The 21,371-nt window shown below is 49.8% G+C and overlaps 1 protein-coding gene across 1 annotated transcript; it reads right to left on the bottom strand.

Moving 5' to 3' along the window:
* Positions 1 to 2,022: 2,022 nt before the first annotated feature.
* Positions 2,023 to 20,776, bottom strand: SLC17A9 (solute carrier family 17 member 9). Its single transcript, XM_033075348.1, has 13 exons — positions 20,655 to 20,776; positions 12,047 to 12,244; positions 10,970 to 11,109; positions 10,262 to 10,361; positions 9,188 to 9,318; positions 8,307 to 8,403; positions 7,385 to 7,481; positions 5,408 to 5,495; positions 5,091 to 5,125; positions 4,436 to 4,551; positions 3,960 to 4,015; positions 3,444 to 3,473; positions 2,023 to 3,361 (listed from the first exon to the last, which is right to left on the bottom strand). The coding sequence occupies exons 1-13, from the start codon at positions 20,741 to 20,743 to the stop codon at positions 3,198 to 3,200; spliced, it is 1,341 nt and encodes a 446-aa protein (XP_032931239.1). The 5' UTR covers positions 20,744 to 20,776; the 3' UTR covers positions 2,023 to 3,197.
* Between the last annotated feature and the right edge of the window lie 595 nt (positions 20,777 to 21,371).

The following is a 21,371-nucleotide window of genomic DNA, read 5'->3' as shown; positions in this document are numbered from 1 at the left end:
ATTTAATTTAGCCAGTTACAGAGACAGGTAACTTGGCCAGCTCACTGGAATGTTAGCTGCATTCACAGAGGAGGCACAGCCCAACACTTGCCTTCGAAGATCAGTTCCAATTCTCCCAGATCCAAGGGGTGGCCAAGCAGCTTGATTCAAACATCAGTGATTTAAACTCATTAACTCCTCCACAAGAAATGGTGCAACCAGCAACGAGAGCCAGAATTGACTCCCTAAGCTCCTGACCTGCAGCACTGAATGGCCAGGGAAAATACTCTAAAGCCCCATAAAACCCATGAGGGTTTTTTGTTTTGTTTTGTATTTTTTTTTCTATAGAAAAGGCCATGCAAGCAATCTGCTCAGACTGGACAAAGGACAAGCTGACAGAGATGGCTGCAGTGCCTCGGGCCTCTCTGGCAAGCCTGGCTGTGTTTGTGTTTGTTGTTGCTGGGTCTTCTTCCCGATTTACCCCTCCCAGCTCTGCAGCACCCCAATGCAGAGTGGTACCTATGGTAGCAAACAGCCTTTCAGAGAAAAAAAGAGCACAGAAGGAGAAAAATAAAATCTCTCTGTCCCCAGTCAGGCCACACTGATTCTTTATTCTCTTGGGAAGACATCAGGCAGTTGCATCCTTGTCTCTAACTCTGCCCAGTAACTCAGCTCAGTTTAGTGATGCTCATTAGTGTCTCTGCAATTATAATGCTGTCAGTATTTTCACTACAAATCAGGCTAATCAGAAACTTCACATGGCTTCAACAGGTCTTCCAAGAAGAAATTTGGCAAAAAAAAAAAAAAAAAAAGGTGAGGAAGAGGATAATAGGATCTTTTTTTTCACCTGAACCTATAGCTTTCCTGCACTGCAAGGTCCTTGGGAAACCTGCTCCTCAGCCTGAGTTTTCTGGTAAAGCACTAGAGAAACCCAAGAGATCCTTTCAGGTTGCAATCAAGGCATTAGAGAAGAAGCAATGAATTGCATTGTTTTAATATAAAATTCCCCTTTAAAATTGATCCTACACAACCAAACACTGGAGGCTGGTAGATCCTCCCCTTCAAGAAATAGTGATGGATTTGGTGGGACTACCACTCAAAACAAGCATGCAGAATCAGGCCTCAAGTACAGTAATTTCACCATTATAAGCCGCACCATTTTGACTAAAATTTTGGTCTGAACCCAAAGTGCGGCTTATAATCAGGTGCAGCTTATATATGGACAAAGAATGAAAAGTTGCTGTTTTAGTTTGGAGGGCAGGTGTCTGCTGAGAAAGGCAGGAGCTTCTCTTTGAAATGGAGAATGTAAACCCCCTCCCTACAAATTATTATAATTTTGAAATCAAGGGGCTCTCAGGCAAAAATATGGGAATTAGGAATAACAGTTCTTTACTAGGGAAATTAAAATAGAAATACAGTACTACAAAGAACAAACCCCAAACCCTGACACAGTCAGAGTACAGCCTGACACCCCGTCAGGCAGGGTGTTGGCAGCAGTCCCATCCCATGGTGGCTGCATCCTCCTGCAGTGACAGATGTGGCTCAGTTGGAGCAGTGCTCCGGTACAAGGTGCAGTTTCCCTCCGGAACTCCAGTGGTGATGTGGAGAAATCCGGTTTTCCTCTGGAGTCCAGTGGAGAAAGGGGCTCCCTTAGTGTCCCAAAACCTCTGTTTTTATCTTGGTAAGAAATGTTGGGCTCTTCCCCCTGGCTGGAACAACTCCCAATGGGATGCAGTAATTTTATCAGTCACACAGTGGGACTCAATGGCCATGAGCAGAAAATGACTGGCTGGAGGAAGGATGGGTTGTGAAAAGATAAAGAACACTGCCCTGCCTGGTTTCAATGGATGGCCCATTAGCAGAATATCTGCCGTTGAGATAAGGATCACTGCCCCCACCCTCAACAGATGGTGATAGAACAGACACCTTTTATCACACTCTGTATTGTAACATGCGGTTTATAATGAGGTGTGGCTTATGTATGGACAAAGAATGAAAAGTTGCTGGCACCTGGAAGTGCGGCTTATACTCAGTGCAGCTTATAATCGTGAAATTACTGTACATAAAATAGAGCATTTGGAGCTTACATTTTAAAATATTTATTAATGACTTTAAGACATTCAGGCTCAGAGGTGTCTACAGCCAAGTATTTCCCTCTGACACAGGGAACCACAGAACCCACATCCCTGTGGATGCCCAATGCAGAAATTTGATTTATGCTTAACATAGAAACGAGACCTGCCCCTGCCAAGCTCTTTGGAAAGTCTCCCTCAGCCCTTTGAGAGCACGTGGGGGACACATGTAATGATGCAGAAAGCATTTGGGAGTTGCAGATCCACAGCACAGAGTGTGACCAGCTCTTCCCATACATTCACAGCATTTAACAAATCAGTTCCAGGGGGATTCCTCAGCTGCTGCTGCACTGCAAGGTCAGCCCAGCTAAGCCTGGCCTGAGCTCAGCTCTGCTCTCATGGTGCAGCTGCACCTGGGCTCAGGGCTGGGCTGAAGCCACCAGGCACAGAAGGGAGACCTGGGGTGCTTGAGCAAAGCCAGGCTTGGCTTGGAGCCCCCTCCCAGCTCTGTGACAGCAGCACTGACACAGCCCCATGGCCCAGGCTCCAGGGCACACATCCAGCCACACATCCCCTGAAGGGAAGCCTGGAAGTCACCCACAGCCCTGGGAACTGGCTGGTACCTGCTGCAGGAGGAAGGCACACGCAGGGTTAAGGGCAGAGGTACTGTTGGGATGTTCCTGTCACACCTCAGGGGACACCTGGTGGCACAGCAGCCCCAGAGCCAGCTGGGCCCAGGACAGCAGGGCATGGGAGCCCCACTCCAGTGTGGAAAAGCAGCTTCCTTCAAGAGGGCATGGAACCACAGCAGCCTTGGGAAACAGGCCAGGTCAGCTGCTTTGGCCACAAGGATATTTGTCCACGAGACACAGACTGGCACAAACTGGTCCCACAGAACACATCCTCACTGGAAACATTGAGCTGGATGGCTCTGCAAGCCACCAGCTAAAGCCCTGAGCAAAAAAATGAACTCTAAATTTCTTTTCTCCCATGGGTTTCATCCGGACCCATTATGTACTTGGTTTCAGCATGGTTTTTCCTGTTAAAACACCTAAAAAAAAAAGTAAAATGTTCTTTGGCACTTGTGCAAGAATGATCCATAGATGTGACACTTTCCTGTCCTTCAGCTGCACCTTGGGCTCATCTCTAAAGATCCACATACACAGAGTCTGTGTCCACCCTCTGGGCCTCTCCAAACAGGAGGAATGTGCAGAGCCCAATGCTGTTGACAGCAGCCACCAGGTTGAAAACAGAAATCCAGGAGCCAGTGGTCTCAATCAGGTATCCAGCCAGGTACACACAAATGACACCTGCAGAGAACAGAAACACATGCAAAGGCTCTGGGCTGGATCCTGGAAAGGGTGAGCTGAAAGGATGAGGAAATCACTTTACCTAGTAGGGCTCCACCTGTATTTGCAACACCTGGGAAGAAAAGGTGTGAGAATAAATTGTGAAAACACACAGACATGAGCAGTTTCATCACAGCTCCCACCAACCCCCAGTCTGCATGTTGGCAAAATTCTGATCATGGAATCACTGACTGGTTGGAGCAGGGACGGACCTTAAACCTCATCTGATTCCATCTCCTGCCATGGCCAGGGACACCTTCCACTGTCCCAGGCTGCTCCAAGCCCTGTCCAACCTGGCCTTCCAGGGATGGGGCAGCCACAGATTCCCTGGACAGCTGACAGAGAGCACTGACACAGCCCCAGCCCACCCCTGAGTGCAGAACAGCTCCTCACAGATATAAAAAAGCACCTTGGTGGTGTTACCTGCCCCCAGCACTGCAGGTTTATTGCAGCAGGAAGCTGAGACTGCACACACAGAGCAGACCCAGCCCAGAGCTGCTCCTGCTCAAACCCTGATGTCCCCCCAGCAGATGCCCCCTCTCCAGCACGGAACCCTTACCAAACAGCAAGCCAGCACACGAGGGGGCCAGGTCCTGCACATTTACTGAAATGCCACTGGTGAGACACAGAGAGGGCAAAATAAATGGCTGTTTGAATGGAACACGACTGCTTCTCCATCATTTACACAGTTTGCTTTGTCAAACACAAGGAAAGGTCCTGGACCAGAAATAACACTGGCAGGAGAAGGGAGATGCTGAGAGTAAAGCAGGTGAGTATCACAAGGGAAACAATTCAACTCAAAGTGTTCAGAGGGGCCACAATACAATTCCCCTCCTGCTCCATCTCCCTCATACTGGCTGATCCAAGCCCTCCCATGCTAGAGGTTTGCTAGATTACATCCAACCCACAGGGCCCCAAACACAATGCTCAGGCCAGTGCCAGTTCTTGTTCTCATAGTCAGGATGGAGGCAGCCTCCTCTGAGACCCCAAAATGTGCAGGGGAGCTGAGGGCCACTGTCCCTTGGCTCTCCTCACCTGTGGTTAAAGGTCTGCAGTCCAACAGAGGCTGAGGCAAACACTATTGCTTTGCAGAAACTGGAGGTCTGGCCCAGGCACAAAGCAAAAATGCTTGAGACACCAGAGCCAATGACCTGGAAAAAAGGGAAAATTAAACACCACAGCACGTTTTCTGTAAGGAAGAAAGCAACTCCTGCCATGAACAAACTGTTCCCTTTTCCAATGGCATGAGTTTGTGTGCACCCTCTGCTCCTCTTTATTTCCCCTCCCAAGGTCCTTCAGTGTCAGAAGTCTGTCCAGAGGGATGTGATGCTGCAGATCAGAGGACACACTGTGTTCTCACCCAGCATTTCTATTTCTGTTCACCCTTGCATTGCTACTCCCTCACTACCCAAGGTGTCATTTGGAATGACCAGGGACAGGCTGTGAAAGAAAACCCTTCAGAGCACTCACTGTGCTCAATGCTTCCATTAATCCAGGCTCTGTTCCTCAGCCAGGGTTTTCCTCTGGATTTCCTCTCACACATCCTGACCACCAGTTCATGTGCAAAGCCAGGAAATCTTCCCTGTTTCCATCCATAAGCCCCAGCCCAGCTCCACACAAGGTCTAGTCTGTCACATAATCAGGGTTTAACTGGAAACTCAGGTATTTGTCCCACAGCTTCAGCTCTTACCTGCATGAACTTACGAATGGTGATGGTTCTGTACCCTGGAGAAGAAAGGGACACTTGGAGTTAAGCACAGCACTTGTCCAGCCAGCAAACTACAACAGGAGTAGATTTCAGATGCCCAGATTTCATCTCCAGGTGGATATTATGAATGAAGTCAAAGGGAGCCCCAAACACGAGGATGGGGCTTGGACACTGGAGAATTTATTTTGCTTTTGTATCAGAACCTCACACTGTCTATTTGCTGGGTGTTCTCCATGCCAGCAAGCCCACCTCCTCCCACATCACATAAGAGCTGAGGAAAAGCCATAAAGAGCTCTCACCTTGACTGATTAAATGATCAGACAGAAATCCACTGAACAAGCTCGTTGGAATTGCAACCAGCCAGGGGACTACATTAAACACCCAACCCTGAAAAGAAGTGAAAATCAAGAGAGATTTGTTGTCAGAGCTGAGGTTGTTGGCAAGTATTTTGACAGTCTGTGGTAGCTGTAGAAAGGAGAAATAATGAAGCACTCAGGACTTGTTGCAGCACCTCTACCCCCTCTGCAGAGCCAGCTCAGCTGCACCATGCCCCACTCCAAGCTCTGTGAGGGAGCAGGTCCATCACTGGCCTGTAGCATTTGTGGATTTGTTTTTTTTATTTCCTTCTTCCTCAGCAATGCTGCATTGAGGGGAGAAGCAGAAAACTCTGGGAAAGAGGAATTAAATGTGGCAAAGTTAACTGCTCAGCAAGATGATGTGGTGAGGAGCCACAGAGCCCTGGGAAGCTCAGTGTGGGTTTCCTGTGGGTGCCCAGCAAAGCTGCTGGCAAAATTTCCAGCAGCTTCCAGCTCATTAGCAGCATTGCAGTGTGAGGCTGAGGCAGCAGAGCTGGATTTTCTGATGGCAGGATTAGGTAACATTATGGGTAGCAACATCCTTCAGCCCATTTCCAACGAAGTGAGCTGCAGCTGTAATCACAGACCATTAGTGCTCAGCTGGATTACAGCTGCTCAGGGGCACTTTGGTGCCCAGATCCCACAGGAGCTGAAATCAGTGTGGGCTGGGCTGGATTTCATCTCAGCTGGTTGAACCTACTCATCCATCCATGCATCCACCACCCCCAGCATCTCCCCTCTGCTCAGAGCCCATCACCCTGTGGAGGCTCCTCCCTGCCCTGCCTGGATTTGGGATGAATGGGAGAGCTTAATAATCTTGGTTTTGAATAATCTTGTTAAAGCTGCTCCTGGAAATCACACCAGGGTCCATCTGCATCTTTCCATGCCTTTGAAATTTGGGTTTTGGTCATTTTTGACAATGTTAGCCCATGGGTTTTGTGAACAGCTGGGGCTGCTCAGCACATCAGTCCCAGCCTTATCCCACTCATCACTCCAAACCCTTCACTCAGGCAGCAGCCCAGCTCACCTGCAGCAAGGGATTTTGGCCAGCAGGTGACACAGACTCCCCACATTTGGCACTACCATCCATCCTTTAAAATCAAGCAGCCTCAGCCCCCGTTTTTAACTGCACAAAGTGATTATCAGCTGCAGGAGCACTCTGTAGAGCATCTTACATAAGGGCACCATGATATAATGCTTAACAGATGGTAAATTACTGCTGCACAAGCACATTACTCGAGGTGCACAGATCTTGTCACAACAATATGTTTGCTGGTTTAACACATGATTTTAATATAAATATCAAGTATGCCATAAAGAGCTTTACATGTGTAATGTGAAAAGGCATTTGTAAGCAGCTCTGGAAATTGTAAAAAGCTAACAGAGCAATTGTGGAGAAGACTGAGTTTCTGAGAACTCTCAGCCCAGATGAGTATTGCCTGGAAAATGGGAGCTGAGGAGAGGGAAGCTTTTGTCCATTTTTGAAGTACACCTTATTAATGGTAATTATCATTTCCATAGCAGGTCTGAGCTGTACAATGTCAGTCCAGTTAAAAACCCTGTAAAAAACCTAGGAGAGAATAATGGTTATTTGCACCAGCACAATGTCATGAACTTTGTGCTAGTTGAAAATCATCTTTTCCTCAGAAGAAAAGCAGTCTATAACCCAACACAACCTGCTCTTCCCTGCACCCTTCAGCATCCCTAAACAAGCAACCAGAAACTTCTGCAACCTGGAGAAGTGTGTGCAGTGATGCCAGGGTTCCTAACCCCACAGGAAAACCTCCCACCTGCTCCTGCCTCCCAGGCTGCTCCCACCAAACCCCTCTGCCATCCTCCTCCTCCCTCCCCAGCCCCTTCTGGCAGGTTCCCAGCACAGCTCCTCTGAACAGCAAAGCCTCTGCTGTGGAGCCAGCCTACCTTGGACTCAGGAAAAGTCTCCTTGAAGAAAGTGGGCAGCCAGGAGAGGAGGGTGAAGAAGGTGCTGGCCGTGGAGAGCTGAGCGATGATGACAGCCCTGAAAATACAGAGCTGAGAGGAAACAATCAGCAGTGACAGGTCGTGCTGGCTGGGAAATGGGCACTGGCTATTGGCAGCTCCTAGCAGAAATCCCTGAGATTTTTTTGTCATTGATAACTACTCCTTTCAGCTTTCTCCTTGCAGCTGGTTCCTTCACAGCCCCGGAGCCAGGAGAGGTTAACTGCAGTGCTAATTTTGGCACTGCATTTCCCACCAGTCCCTTCCAGCCCTGCAAGAGCCCTCCTGCTCCAAGCAGTGCTGTTGAGGGTTTTCTAGGGATTTGTTATCAGATTTGTTATTCAAGGCAGGAATGGGTTTGCTGCCCTGCAGCCCCATCCTCCTCCTCCTCCTCCTTGCCTTAAAACAGCCCTTGGGAACAAGCCTGGATGAGCTTCAGTAGCCACTGCAGCATCCCAAAGGAAAAGTGGCCATTAAAAAGATGTTTGCCAGCAATGAGAGCACAGCCTGTGCCACCCAGTGCCCCAGAGCAGCACTTCTCAGGAGCTCATTACAATCAGCATTTCTAACAAGACCCGTGGAAAACATCACTCAGAGGAGCACAGGACTCATCCAGGGGAAACACCCTGGGAATGAGAAAGATTTCCAGTAACATTCCAGCCTGACAGTCCTCTGGACAGAACACAAACCACCTCTGCCAACCTTACCTTTTCAGTTCTTTATTTATACAGAAGGAATTAGAAAACTGCTTCTGCTTCTCAAATATATAATTAAGTGGACAAAAGCCACAGAGGCAGAAGAAATAAGCCCAGAGAGGAGAAAACTGAGGATGTTCCCAGGCTGGCCAATGCATGCAGCTGCCTACCAGATTGGTGCCTTCCTGAACAGCTGCTTCCAGGGAACTTTGGTCTGCTTGGGTATGGAGAGGCCTCTTGTCAAATAGTTCATGGGGATGGTGAGTTCTGCAGGGAAGAGAACATCCAAAGAAAAGCTGTGGTCAGTAATTACCTGTGCAGCCCTGGGACACTGCTGTACAACCACTTTTATCTCCTTCTAACCCTTGGTTTTTTGGCTCCACCAGCACTGAATGCTCATGAAAACATCTTGTTACACTGACCAAGATTTTTCCACACCCCTCCCCACCCAGCCACCTTCACCCACATGTGTTTTATCTCTTTTATAATTAAACTAAAGTCCCTTGTAGGCACTGAGTTTGGATTCTGTGTAGCACCAGGCCCAGTGAGCTGGGCTCCTACATACCAGGCTCACCCTAATAATGCCAGGTGTAATGGTTTGTCCATATGTGGAATTACTCCCAGGCAGTTATTTGGGAAGAGATAATGTGGATTAACTGGTTTTTAAAAGCTCTATGTGTAGATGCTCTTAGTTCAGAGTAAGTATCTTGCCCTGCTTTAGCTTAATCCACTTTGAAGATCATGCTCTGTTTTGTGTTTTCACTGGTGCTTAAAGAGTACTGAGGAGCCAGATCAGGCTCTCAGCAATGATATAATCCAGCATGGGACTTGAAATAGGAAATCAGCATTGCAGGAGCTCAAATCCTTGTTTTTGGGTTGGGGATCTTGGGTGAGACAGTGTGTATTACAGAACACATCTGACAAAAGCCTTTGTGTAAAACCAGGGGTGATCTTGGAAACACACAGGATTTGCAGAAAATAATGGAGAGGAATCACTTATTTGCCAGATCCCTGGGAGCAGTGCCAGCCCCAGGGATGCAGCTGGACTCACCTTTCTTACTCAGGAGGTATTTGCAGGTGCAATAAACCCAGAGCAAAGTGAGCAAACCAGAAAAGTAGAAAACACTTTCCCAGCCGTACCAATCCAGGAGGAGAGATCCTGCACCTCCAATCAGCAGCGTTCTGCAAGGGAAACCACCCAGATTTACTGGCCTGGCTGAGAGCTCAGACTGAGCCCATTGATGGGAGACTGTCCCTGGGGTCAGTGCTGCTGTCACTGAACCACAGAATCCTAAAATGATTTGGGTCAGAAGGGACCTCAAAGCTCATCCCACTCCACTCCTGCCATGGCCAGGGAACTTTCCACTGTTCCACACCCCGTCCAGCCTGGCCTTGGACACTTCCAGGGATCCAGGGGCAGCCACAGCTGCTCTGGGCACCCTGTGCCAGGGCTCAGCAGCCTCACAGGGGAGAATTTCTCAGTCACTGCATGTGTGGGTGCTGCCACCAGCCCCACCATGGCTCTGCAACATGTCCTGTTCTCTCAGTGGCATCTTGGGCCAGATCCTCACTGGCAGGAGAAATCCCAAAGGGACCTCAGCCTCATGTGCCCCTCACTGAAAAATGGTCATGGAGGAAAGAAAAGGAGGATTCTGGTGGGCAGTATCCCAGAGAATGGGTAAAGAAGCAAAAGAACACTGGAAAACTAAGTGATTCAACACAGTGATGTTTCTATCTGGCTTTTAAACAACCCTTCAATTTAGAAAGGAAATTCTGATGGAGATCAGCAGAGATGGAGAAGTTCTATTCTTCCCATCTGTCAGAGAGGACAGGTGACCAGGTCAGGCTGACCCTTGCTCTTCCTACTGAATTGGGCTTTTTCCCATAGTAATTAAATGTTGCAAACAGTCTTTCTTTTTTGAAAAGAAAAAGAAAACAATACATAAATCCTTGGCAGGCAGGACAGCAACTGCCTGAGGCTTCCTCAGCTGCAGCAGGAGTCCTTGAGGACCCATGAATCCACGTGTACTTTGGGCTGTGAGTTTTGCCTCCAACTATTTCATGGCATTTCATCACCCACGATGTCCAGAGACTGTCAGTGGCTGCTCAAAGGCTTTGAACTCACCCAAACTGTGATCCAGTCCCCACTGTGCTGTAGGTGAAGGCTCGCTCGCTCTCCCGCACCCTCTGCGACAGCAGGCTGGCCAGGGATGGGAAATACACCCCTGAGAGAAACAGCAGCAAGGCAAACCAAAAGCAAATTTAAAAGATCCAGAGTGAGCTAAACACTGAAACAAAGCAGCAAAACCTTTGGTGAATTCAAAACAGGGATATAAAATAAAAGGAGTGGCTCTATTGCCATCAAAGGTTTGTGCTTTCTTCATAATCCTGTTTCATCAACACCACTGCTACTGGAAATCCATCAGTGCCAATGCATTTCCCAGTGCTGCAGCTTGGCAAGAGGGAAGGAAAATCACTCCAAATTATCCAGAAGTTTTGGCAAGGGCCAATTTTCTCCGAGTGTTTTGAAGGAGTATTAAAATGTGGAAACCCAAACACGACCAGAGATGATTTCCAAAGCCAGCAGCCCCTGTCCAGCAGAGAGATCTCTGCAGGGGAATGACTTGGCAGTGACTTTCTCTAGAAATGTCACTGGTTTTTCCCCTGGAAGTTCTGGCTGTGGAGGCAGTTTTGAGGCAGAGAATTGCTCAGACACCCACGGGAAGGGTTCATGCACTGCCAGCCATGGGACTTGCATCAAAATGTGCTGCACATGAGCCTCTGTGCCCCTGAACAGACAGACACACAGACACGGTCAGGACAGGGCTCTCACCTTGCAGCAGCCCCATGAGGAACCTGGAGGAGGTCATAAACACCAGATGGGCTGAAGTGATGTGGGTGAGCAGTGGGGTGAGGACTGTGAGGAGCCCCCAGGCTGACGCTGAAAGGAGGAGGACTTTCTCACCTCCTATCCTGGAAGACAGAAAACACATTATCAAAGATAGGAGGGCAAAAGGGCAAAGTCCTCCAGCCAAGACTCAAGTGCCCTTCCCAGTTTAGCCTGTTTTTAAGAGCAACCTTTTGGTCAAACCTGTTCTTCTCTTGCCCTTGGGGAGCAGCTCTGACCTTTCCTCTTCTCACCTCCTGCCCATCCAGCTCCAGCACTCAGTGATCCCAGAGATCTCACAGCACTGAGCTCAGCTCTCTAAAGCTGGTGGTGGGGGAGCCCAAATGCTGCCACCATTCTGCTTCTCTTCACCTTCTATTGAGGCTGTTTTCCATTTGCTCTTTTACATCATCAGCTCTGCTTTTTACCATTCAGGTTTCTTTGAGTGTTTTCTTGCAAACTCTTAAGGACCCTAATCAAATAGCACAGTGCACTGCAGATAATGCATCCCTTCCAGGCATGGCCTCCTCACAAAAGATTTCATAGAAAAGCTCTCTCACTAAGAATAGATTGGCTGGGGAAAGGGACTCAAGCATGTAATGATTCAGATCCTCCCTTACAGCCAGCTGGGGAAATTGTTTGGTTTTTAATTCATATGACACAATGGAGACAGTTTTTCTAAACATGATGGAAACAGTGTATGGGGACATGCCTGAGAAAAGACTGCAAGAGAATATAGGGCAGAAAGGCTGGAAGTGCTGAACTGAAAACAAAGATCACCTGTGCAGATCAAATAAAAAAGCTGTATTCACAGGATCCTAGAATCACTTCCAGGGATGAGACATTCACAGCTTTTATCTGAACAGTCTAAACTACTCACATCTCAGCAGAGTTTCTCCTCACAGATACACCTGACCCTCCACCCCATCACTGTGAAACCTGGCACTGCCACTGCTCAGAACTGGGGTCAAAACCCAACCAAGTGTCATTAAAACAAGAACACATGAGAATAATTTCCAGTACTGATCACTGATGTGTCCTCCAATGATCTGTGTCAAGCAGTAGCCCCAGAAGAAGCTGCTGAGCACGACACCAAACTGCTTCTTGTCCCAGTGGAAGTAGGAGCTGAGGGCCACGGCGCAGATGGGCACGGAGACACGGGCACAGTACAGCAGGCACGTCCCCAGCAGCAGCATCAGCGTCCACACTCGGGACTCGGGCCTGCAGGGAGGGACAAATTACTCACCAAAATCGGCTGGGTCAATCAATAAGGCAATTTATTGGTTTGTTGATGAGGAACAGGCAAGCAGAGCTGGGGAGGTGGGGAGTTTGTGCTCTGCCAACGCATCCATCCTGCCCCCTTCCATGGGCAGTCTCTGCTGGGCTGTGACATGCCCACCTTGCTGGGGTACAAGTCTGAGCAAGCCCAAACAGGTTGGCTAGGGCCCAAGCAGCAGTGGCCACAAGCCCCCATGAGGTTTGGACAAAGCCCAACCATGCTGTCAGGTTACACTCCTAGCGAGCAGGTAACACAGGGACAAGTCTGCTCATGTCCACACAAACCTGTGTTTTCTTTATACATAAAAGTGGGTACAATTCATAATTATAGCAACAAAACAATAAAAATACATAAAACCAAAAAACCAACAATTTACAAAGTGATTGAAACAAATATAATGAAATCATTAGATTTTCCTGTGCCTCACGTCCATGCTTTACTTTGGATTCAGTATTCTTGTATATATTGATCCCATGGTGTATTTTCATAATGTAACATCTCACAGACAGCAAGGTGGGCAAAGGGCAGGGGGATGCTGGGCATGGGGTGTGCACAGTGAGGATTTAGGGTGGCAAAGGGCAGGGGGATGCTGGGCACAGTGGGTGTGTGCACAGTGAGGATTTAGGGTGGCAAAGGGCAGGGGGATGCTGGGCACAGTGGGTGTGTGCACAGTGAGGATTTAGGGTGGCAAAGGGCAGGGGGATGCTGGGCACAGTGGGTGTGTGCACAGTGAGGATTTAGGGTGGCAAAGGGCAGGGGGATGCTGGGCATGGGGTGTGCACAGTGAGGATTTAGGGGTTGGGGTGGCTCTGCAAGCCAAGCCTGTCTCAATAAAATGAAGGTCAGCACAACTCTGCCAAGGCACAGGGGTTCTGACACAGAGTGTATCCCATCTGCTGGCTTGTAGGAACAATGCCAACATCATCCCAAAGACTGTTTGACCCCAGCAGCAAATGTCTGTCCATAGGCTGCAAGGTGGAACAGGCTGCTTGGACAGCCCTGGCTGCAGATGGAGGGAAAGGCAGGAACAAACCTGGCTTGTTTGCTTTCCTCCCTCCTAAAACAAGAAACTGCTCTTTAAAAGATACCAAAGAAAAAAGGTCAGGGCATGAGACACACCCCTTGCTAGCAAACATGAGTTATTTGGCATTTCTACCCACTCCTCAGGGGAGGTGCTCTGTGTGTTATCCTTCATGAAAAAGAGGGATATGCAGGAATTCTTCAGAGAAACAAGACCTGATGAGCCTGAAGAGCTCAGAGAAAAAAGCAAAATAATTAAGCCTGGACAGATAGGAAATTTTAGATAACAAGAGTCAAAATATGTTAACAATATATATTCCTGGTGTGTGAATTCTCAGCCTCAAGAAAAGGCTCCTAAAGGCTAGAAGTAAATGAGATGCAAGTCAGTGATGGCTTCAGGCGCAAACAAACACATTTTGCTGCAAATATCTGGCCCAGGTGCAGGCAAATCCCTCTGCTGTGCCACTTTGGGTCCCCTGCTTGGTCAGTGAATTACAGAGTTAAAAGCTGAGTAAGAGCACCCACTATTGGTACTGTTTGTATTTGATTCTTTCTGTGCCCAGAGCACAAAGCACTGAGCTAACAGACTCTACTCAGAGGAATTCACTGTACCAGGGCAGTCACCTCTGGGCTTTCCACCCTGCTAAACACACCCCTCTGCATGTGGGAAACAACCCGGGTCACCTTTTATATCAAACAGAGAGCTGATTTCTCTGTACTGGAATTATGATAGATGTGGGTTAATGCCACACAGCACAAACCCATTTATAAAGCTGTAAATGGGCCGTCACAGGGGGGAGGTGAAGGAACAATGAAAAGCAGAACAGGTGAACCTGCTGGAGGTGGATTTATTGCTGTTTCCTGACAAGGCAGATAAGCAGCTCGGTGCTAACCTCTGGCAGGAGGAACTGGAAGTGTTTCAGCTGCTGTTTAGAAGGTTGGAACTGTTGGAACTGCACACAGCAAACTGGCAAACCTCACCTATCAATGCTGGAGGAACAAGTAACCAGAGTTTGACCTGCCTCAGTCATTCCAACCAGCTGGGAAATGCTCTCAGAGCCCCTCCTGGGCTTACCCTGAGAGGAAGTTCTTTTCAATCTCATCCCCATTTAGTGAAAAACCAAAGGTGGGCTGGTTTTTAATCACCAGTTCCATGGCTCCCCTGACTCCAGCTTGCTACAGAAAAGCACAGGAAAATCAAAGGCTCCAGGACCCTGCATGTGTGGGTCAGAAAAACCCCAACAGGATCATAGGGGTAGGAGTTTGGGGGTATAAATCCCCCACCAAAGGCAGGTGGGGATAACCAGCCATGGAAAACCTTCCAGAGAGCCCTCAGGGTTGGGATGCTTCCAGGTACAACTCCTGCCTGCCCTGCCCAGATGGGCTGCTGCAGTCCTGGGCCATAATCTCTGTTATCTCAACAGCACAGCACTGGTAAATTTGAGCTATTGAACCTGCAACAACCGAGGTGACAGAGTAAAGCACAGCAGCCAGTGATGTGTGGAGGTATTTGCTATTATTTAGCCAACAAGATAGTTTCCTAAATAGTGCTTTTCCCCTGCAGCAAAGGGAGACCTTTATGAGCTTTCACTAGAGTGGGGCTGAGCTCTCTCTCCAGCCATTCTGGTGTGCTCAGAATAACCTGCAGTTATCCTGATAAGCACAGCAGCATTTTAATACCAGATCAACAGTTCCTCCTTTATCCTAAACCCTGTATGGCTCTGCAAGGTGTAAGAGGGAGAGAAAAAGACCTGAGCATCTCAAGGAGTCTTTACTCCATTTCTCTCTCAAGAGCTCCTCTCCAGCTGATGTTCTGACAAAACTTCAAGGATATATTTTTCTGCTGACTTTTACTTTTATTCCAAAGCACTAAATAAATCTCTGGGTGTATGACACGCTCTCAGTGTTCTCTTTGGCCACTACTCCATTCTATATTCTCTATATTCTCTATATTCTCTTCCTTTATGTTTAATTACATCAGCAGGGATTATGCTCACAAGTGGAGAATATAACGATGGTTTTAGACTGCCACTTCCTCCACAGGCAGCACATCCAGCTAGGAAAATCCACACAAGGAGTATGAGTGTCAAATGTAATCAGTAGCTGCTCACACCCACCTGGAAGCATGGCAGGAATGATTTCCCTGCAAGGACAATGACGTGCTTGCATCACAGGAAAGAGCTTTGTAAATGCATTTTCTCCTAATTATAGTTATCACAGAGGCTGCAGATGACTCAACGTTCTGCTCAGTGCAAAACAACAACAGCAGAGGTTACACGGGAGGAACCTGGACTAGCACAAAGCCAGGAATTAAAACCCTCCTTCCAAAACTAAGGAATAGTGACTAATCACCAAAGTTTTCGTGGGTGACATCAGTCATTTGAGAAGTGAAACTTCACCAGTGTTCACAGATAAGATCTCAGGAGTCCCTGATGAGGGAGGGAGACAGGATGTGCTGCAGTTAGCCAGCCTAAGTCAGAGCACAGGAAATCACTGCTGTCCCTGGTGCCACCACTCACCCACCAGACCAAGCATCCCTGAGCAGTCCTGGCTCTGTGTGACAGACACTTCTGGGAGAGGGGCCAGCCCTCCACAGCACTGGCAGGGAATCACTGGAGCTTGTCTGGAGCCACCTGATTGATGTGATTTGGTGCTGTGTGCTGGCACTGGCTCCTCAGTGCCCAGCTGTGCCCTCCTGACCTGCAATGCCCTTCTGCCCACCAGAGACAGGCACTGCAGGTGCATCCCCTCCTGCACATCACCGAGACCCTCTTCACTGAGCAAAGCAGCCATGCAGCTAGAAACACTTCCTACTTCACAAACCTCCAACCACCACCAAACTATAATTAGCCCAAGCCCTAATGACACTTCCTGGGTGACTTTGAGCAGCCCTGTCTGATGTCCCTTGGTTCTCCTCCTCCAAATGCAGCCTTGGGCACTGGGTGGAAATGGCTTTGCTTCCAAGCAGACACAGATTTCCCTGAGACCCAGCTCCCACCAACCAAAAGAATCCCCCACTCAGGGCACAGCGGTTAGGATGGATTTTTAAGGATGCCTGAGATCCCCAAAGGGGCAAAAGCAAGCTGAGCTGTCTGGCAGTAGAAGCAGAGCCAGCAGCACAGGGTATCTTTATTTGCAGTGTGTTTTCCTGCTGGAGGAATTTCTCCAGTAGATGCCACAGAGCAAATATTTATTCAACTTTTATTTCTCTTGACTCGCCTCCCTCCTTTCCCCCAGTCTGCAGGGCTTTGGCAGACACTGCAGGTCACTGTTGAGATGGACTCTCAGGAGTTCAGGCTGTCAATTATCCCAGTTCAGCCCCCTCCAAGGCAGGAGTCTGGACCTCCAGGTATTTTCAGGTGGTAAGAGAGCTGTGTTAGACAGCAAGACTGCGAACAGCCTGTCCCAGCAACAGCTCTTGGCCAGAAGCCACCTGCAGTATCTGTGGGTGTTTTCCATAACTGGAAGAAGAACTGGGAGCTGCAGCTCCTGATCTGCACAGGATGGGCACAGGGACCATCAGCAGAGCACAACACCCACCTCCCAGGGAGGGCATCTCCATCTCAGCTCCCCTCTCTAAAAAGAGATTAGGAACAGTTCTGTGGGAGATGCACGGAGAGCACATCAGTGCAGCCACCCCCAGTGCCCCCAGCCCTCTCTCTTGTCCCAGTGGACACTCCCCAGACCCTGCCAGATCCCCAGGGCAGGATGGGGATGAGCCCACACGGTGGTACCAGCTCCCAGCCACGCCACCAGCTCCAAATCCAGGACACCCAGCAGCCCAAGCGTGAGGCCACCTCCCAGGGAATGTCCCCAGCATGGGCAGCTGTGCCTGTGCTCCCCCTGGGCTTGGTCACCTGTCACCCATGGTGTATCAACCCTTCCCTCCTCACCACCCATCCCCACGGCATCATCTCCCTTCAAAACCACTCTTTTCCAGCTGACCTGCCTATAGCTTTAATTTAGTCACCTCCACCACAAGCACGACTGACTGACGTGGCACCAACACAGCAGCCGTGCAGACACTCCTGTGCCAGGAGATAACAGCCAGCTTGTTGTTTTTAACCCTGTCTGACAGTCTTTTCACTTCTCACTCTTTGTTTTTTCTCAACAATTTCTCCTTCAAAATCTAACATGCTTGTCAAGAGAGAGGCTTGGAGTAAATTCCCCCCCTCCTCAAACAGATTTTGTCATGCTGTAGACCAGCCCCAAGCTAATGATTTGTCACTGTCAAAAGTCGCTTTGAGGTTTAGAGGAGAGTTGCTGGATTTTTTTCCCAATCCAGCTAGCAGCCAACAAGAGCAGCACAGAGGACACAGGGCTTTTTTTCTGGGAAAGCTGCTGGCTTCCTGTCTGCCTCCTGTGCTCAGGCTCTCTCCACAGAGCCACAGATGCCAACAAAGTGGTGTTCAGCAAACGAGCTCTGGGTTTATTCCCTCTCTTCGTTTCTTGCTTTTGGCAAAAGCAAAGATGAAATTAGATTTCAGCAGCTCATATGAGCTGGAAGTAGTTGTTGAGCCCAGGTGGAGGTGGTGAGAAAACATAATAATAAAGCAGAGGCGTGCTTTGCACACTGATCTGAAGGCATACATGGATCAGCCAGGAATTCACTATGTGCCCTGCTTCTGTTTTCCACGTGAAAAAAGTTATCAGCAAGGTCACCATTAAACCCAGGGTGAGGAACTTGTAAAACAAAAATTCCAACCACCAAAAATACCCCAAGCAACTAAAGCTACAACATCGTGTTGACAAAAGATGAGGGCAGAGAACTCAGAAAAAAACAACTGACTGTTGTCTCTGGGCAAAGATCAGGTGACTGGAGACCAGCCTGTGGCCGGGGTAGGACTGCTTTTATCTCTGGAGCTTAAAGAAACTGCTATAATCACCCTTTGTCTTCAGGTGTAGCCAGAGGCTGGGAGATGCAGAGTGGCTTCAGGAGTCATTTGCTTCCCAGGACACAGAGCCTTTTTCATGCTGCATTTCCCTCCTGGAGGCACCATCCCAAACGTGAGCCCCACATCCACTCCTGGATCTGCTGGTGGCTCTGTGCAACTTTCTGCAGCTCATTTCTCTTTTCACTGCTTTGTTCTTCCCTCAGTTAAACCAGAGATGCTCAAACACATCCACTGCAAGTGGTCCTGCTCTGGCATGTTAGGATGAGCATTAGGAAATGCTCTCTAGCTGTCCAGATGTGCTACATAAGCATGAGAGCCCTTTCAACCCCCAAACAGAAATCTGCAATGCTATTCTTGGAGGAGATGTATGAGAGTGGAGCCACTGGAAACCTGCAGAGAAGTTTGGGAAAGGCAGGCAGGAGAAAACACAAGGCAGGAAGAGTGGAAGAGGAAGGAAAAGCCAGTTGAAGAAAGGGAGGGCAAAAGAAGTAGCAAGAACAAAGACGAAAAAAGAAACCTGCCAAGATAACAGTTTATCTGTCCTTGCACTGACAGATCTTGGAAGGCTGCCTGGCATGTCTTTTGTTGGAGCATGAAAGGAGAACCCATGCCACTTCCCCCACTTGATAACACCTTGCCACCACGGCAATACCTCACTGCTTGGAAACTACTGAAGTTATTTATTTGAATCTACTGTTCACAAATTGTCCACCCAATTCACTTTACCCGATGAGGTACCTCATACAACCTGACAAACCTGCTCCAATGATCTGGTGGCTCGTTCCCCCTTTCTGCCCCCTCTTACTCACCCTCCACCTGGCCAGTTTACTTTAAGCGATAAAATCTCCATAAAACCTCCATAAAACTCCCCAAAGAAGGGCGGTGACCACGTGTGTGTCCACACCAAACAATGGGGACACACAGCAGCTTCTGTGAGCTACAGCAATATAGATAATGATCTGACATGCCTTAGGGTTATCCTGCTGCTCCCTCCCACTTACAGGATTCTCTCAACTATCAGCAGCACTTAGCAGGGTAAGAATCACTTAAAACATCTGTCTCGATGAACAGGCTGCCTTCAACCCTTTTGTTTTGGAAAATGTTATCTGTGTTTTGCCTTTTTCAAAAAGATTTGAGAAACTTGTTCCGGTCAAATTGTTTTTATTTTTTTTTTTTTCCTGGAGGAGAAACCTATAAACTAAAGTTTTGCCTCATGAAAATCTGGTGTGGGTTCCCACTATTCCCACTTCACATAGATTTAGGGAAAAGTTAGCAAGAGGGGGACAGAGAGAAGGAATTTTCCTTTGGGGGAAAGACTTTTCAAATGTTAATCTCCTCTGTGCCAAAACACCCACCCCGTCACCCTTAGGGTGAGCATGGATTTGATGAGCATTCCCAATATCTGAGTGTAGTTCAGAGCCGGCTATCAGCCTGCAGCCCTGCAGAGAGCAGGGATGATAAACACCAGCTCACCCAGCGGCTGATTGCTGCTGCAAGGGGCAATCCCTCCCCTTCCCTCGTGTTCCTGGACACGGGTGTGCACAGTGTGACCAAGGCCAGGGGAAGGGACAGCCCCGCATCAGTCAGCTGAAACCAAAGCACAAGGAGTCCAGGGGCTCCCAGTCTGGAAAAGCCTCTGGACATGAATTCCAGCTGCCCCACTGGTACTTTGGAATCATCACCTCACCCCACCTCAGTGGGAGAAGGGGGTGATGCCGAGGTTTTGGTGCTGGATGACTTTGCCAGGGTGGCAGAGGAGCAGCACCGCCCCAGGTGTCCCAGTCTGCTCCAAACACTGGGTCACCCTGCCTGTGCCCGTGTCCCTGCTGCTAAAAGTCCTCACTCGGGGTTTAACTGCATTATAAGTGTTTTAATGACTTTACATCAAGAGCAGTTCATGCTGGCTAGCTGCTGCCCAGCTCCTATTCCACACTTTATCTTAATGAATGACTATCGCCAGTACAAACATCCCCACTGGAACACTTCGATAAAAAACCTCGTAGCGGTTTTGGTTTTAATTCACTGATTACAGGCCAGAAATAAGCTCCATAGATGGATTTTGGTTGGTTTTTTTTCCCTGTTTTTCACAGTAATTCCCTATCTCCCCCCTTCCTTCTACCGGCTCTGCTGGAGTCCGGAGGAGTGAGCCAGCGGGAGCCGCCCGGGGCGGTGGGACCGTGTCCGTCCGGAGGGCAGCAACGGGGACAGGGACGGGGACAGGGACAGGAGGGTCCCGGCCCGACGGGGAGCACCCAGCACCCCGAAATCGCCTGTCCGGGAGCGCCGCGGGCCGCCCGAGCCGCTCCATCCCGGAGCCGCACTCTGCCAGGAGCTGCGGGGATGCGGAGGGAGCCGGGCCGGGAGGGATGCGGGCGGTGCGGGAGAGCACCGAGCAGCGGAGCGGCTCCCCCGGCAGCGACAGCGGCTCCAGCCTTACCTGGACCAGTAGGGCTCGGCGCCGCCGTCCCGCCTCATGCCGTCGCGGGGGCCCAGGGGCACATTCCTGCCGCCGCCCCCCGCGGCCATGCGGGCAGCGCCTTCCGCCTCCCCGGCTCACATCGCGGGGCCGCCGGCTCCGGCTCCGGCTCCGGCCCTGCCTCCCCCGCCGGGCCGCGGCCACGTGTCAGCGCCTCCCGCCGCCCCCGCCCGCCGTGCCGGGAAGTCCCGCCCGGCCCGGAGCCGGTGCCGCTCTGTGTGCCCGGGCAGAGCCGGACTGCGGAGCTGGAGCGCTCCGGAGGGGACAGGTGCCGGCCCGCGGGGGGTGTTCGCCCCGTCCGGCACCGGAGAACCGCGGGGTTCGGCTCGTTGCCTCTCCTCCGGTAATTGCTGACAGCCCCATCGGCCACAGAGAGGGCAGGGAAACGGGGAACGGATCAGGGTCTGTCCTCCAGCTCCCATCCCTGGGCAGAAAGAGGGGATGGACTCAGATCTGTCCTCCCGCTCCCATCCCTGGGCAGAAAGAGGGGATGGATCAGGGTCTGTCCTCCCGCTCCCATCCCTGGGCAAGAAAGGAGGGGACGGACCCAGATCTGTCCTCCTGCTCTCATACCTGGGCAGAAAGGAGGGGACGGACCCAGATCTGTCCTCTCGCTCTCATACCTGGGCAGGAAAGAGGGGACAGACTCAGATCTGTCCTCCCGTTCCCATACCTGGG

This window comes from Catharus ustulatus, chromosome 17 (assembly GCF_009819885.2).
Source record: "Catharus ustulatus isolate bCatUst1 chromosome 17, bCatUst1.pri.v2, whole genome shotgun sequence".
NCBI lineage: Eukaryota > Metazoa > Chordata > Aves > Passeriformes > Turdidae > Catharus > Catharus ustulatus.
Note: the sequence above shows the minus strand (reverse complement) of the source record. Positions and strands in the feature narration are given on the sequence as shown.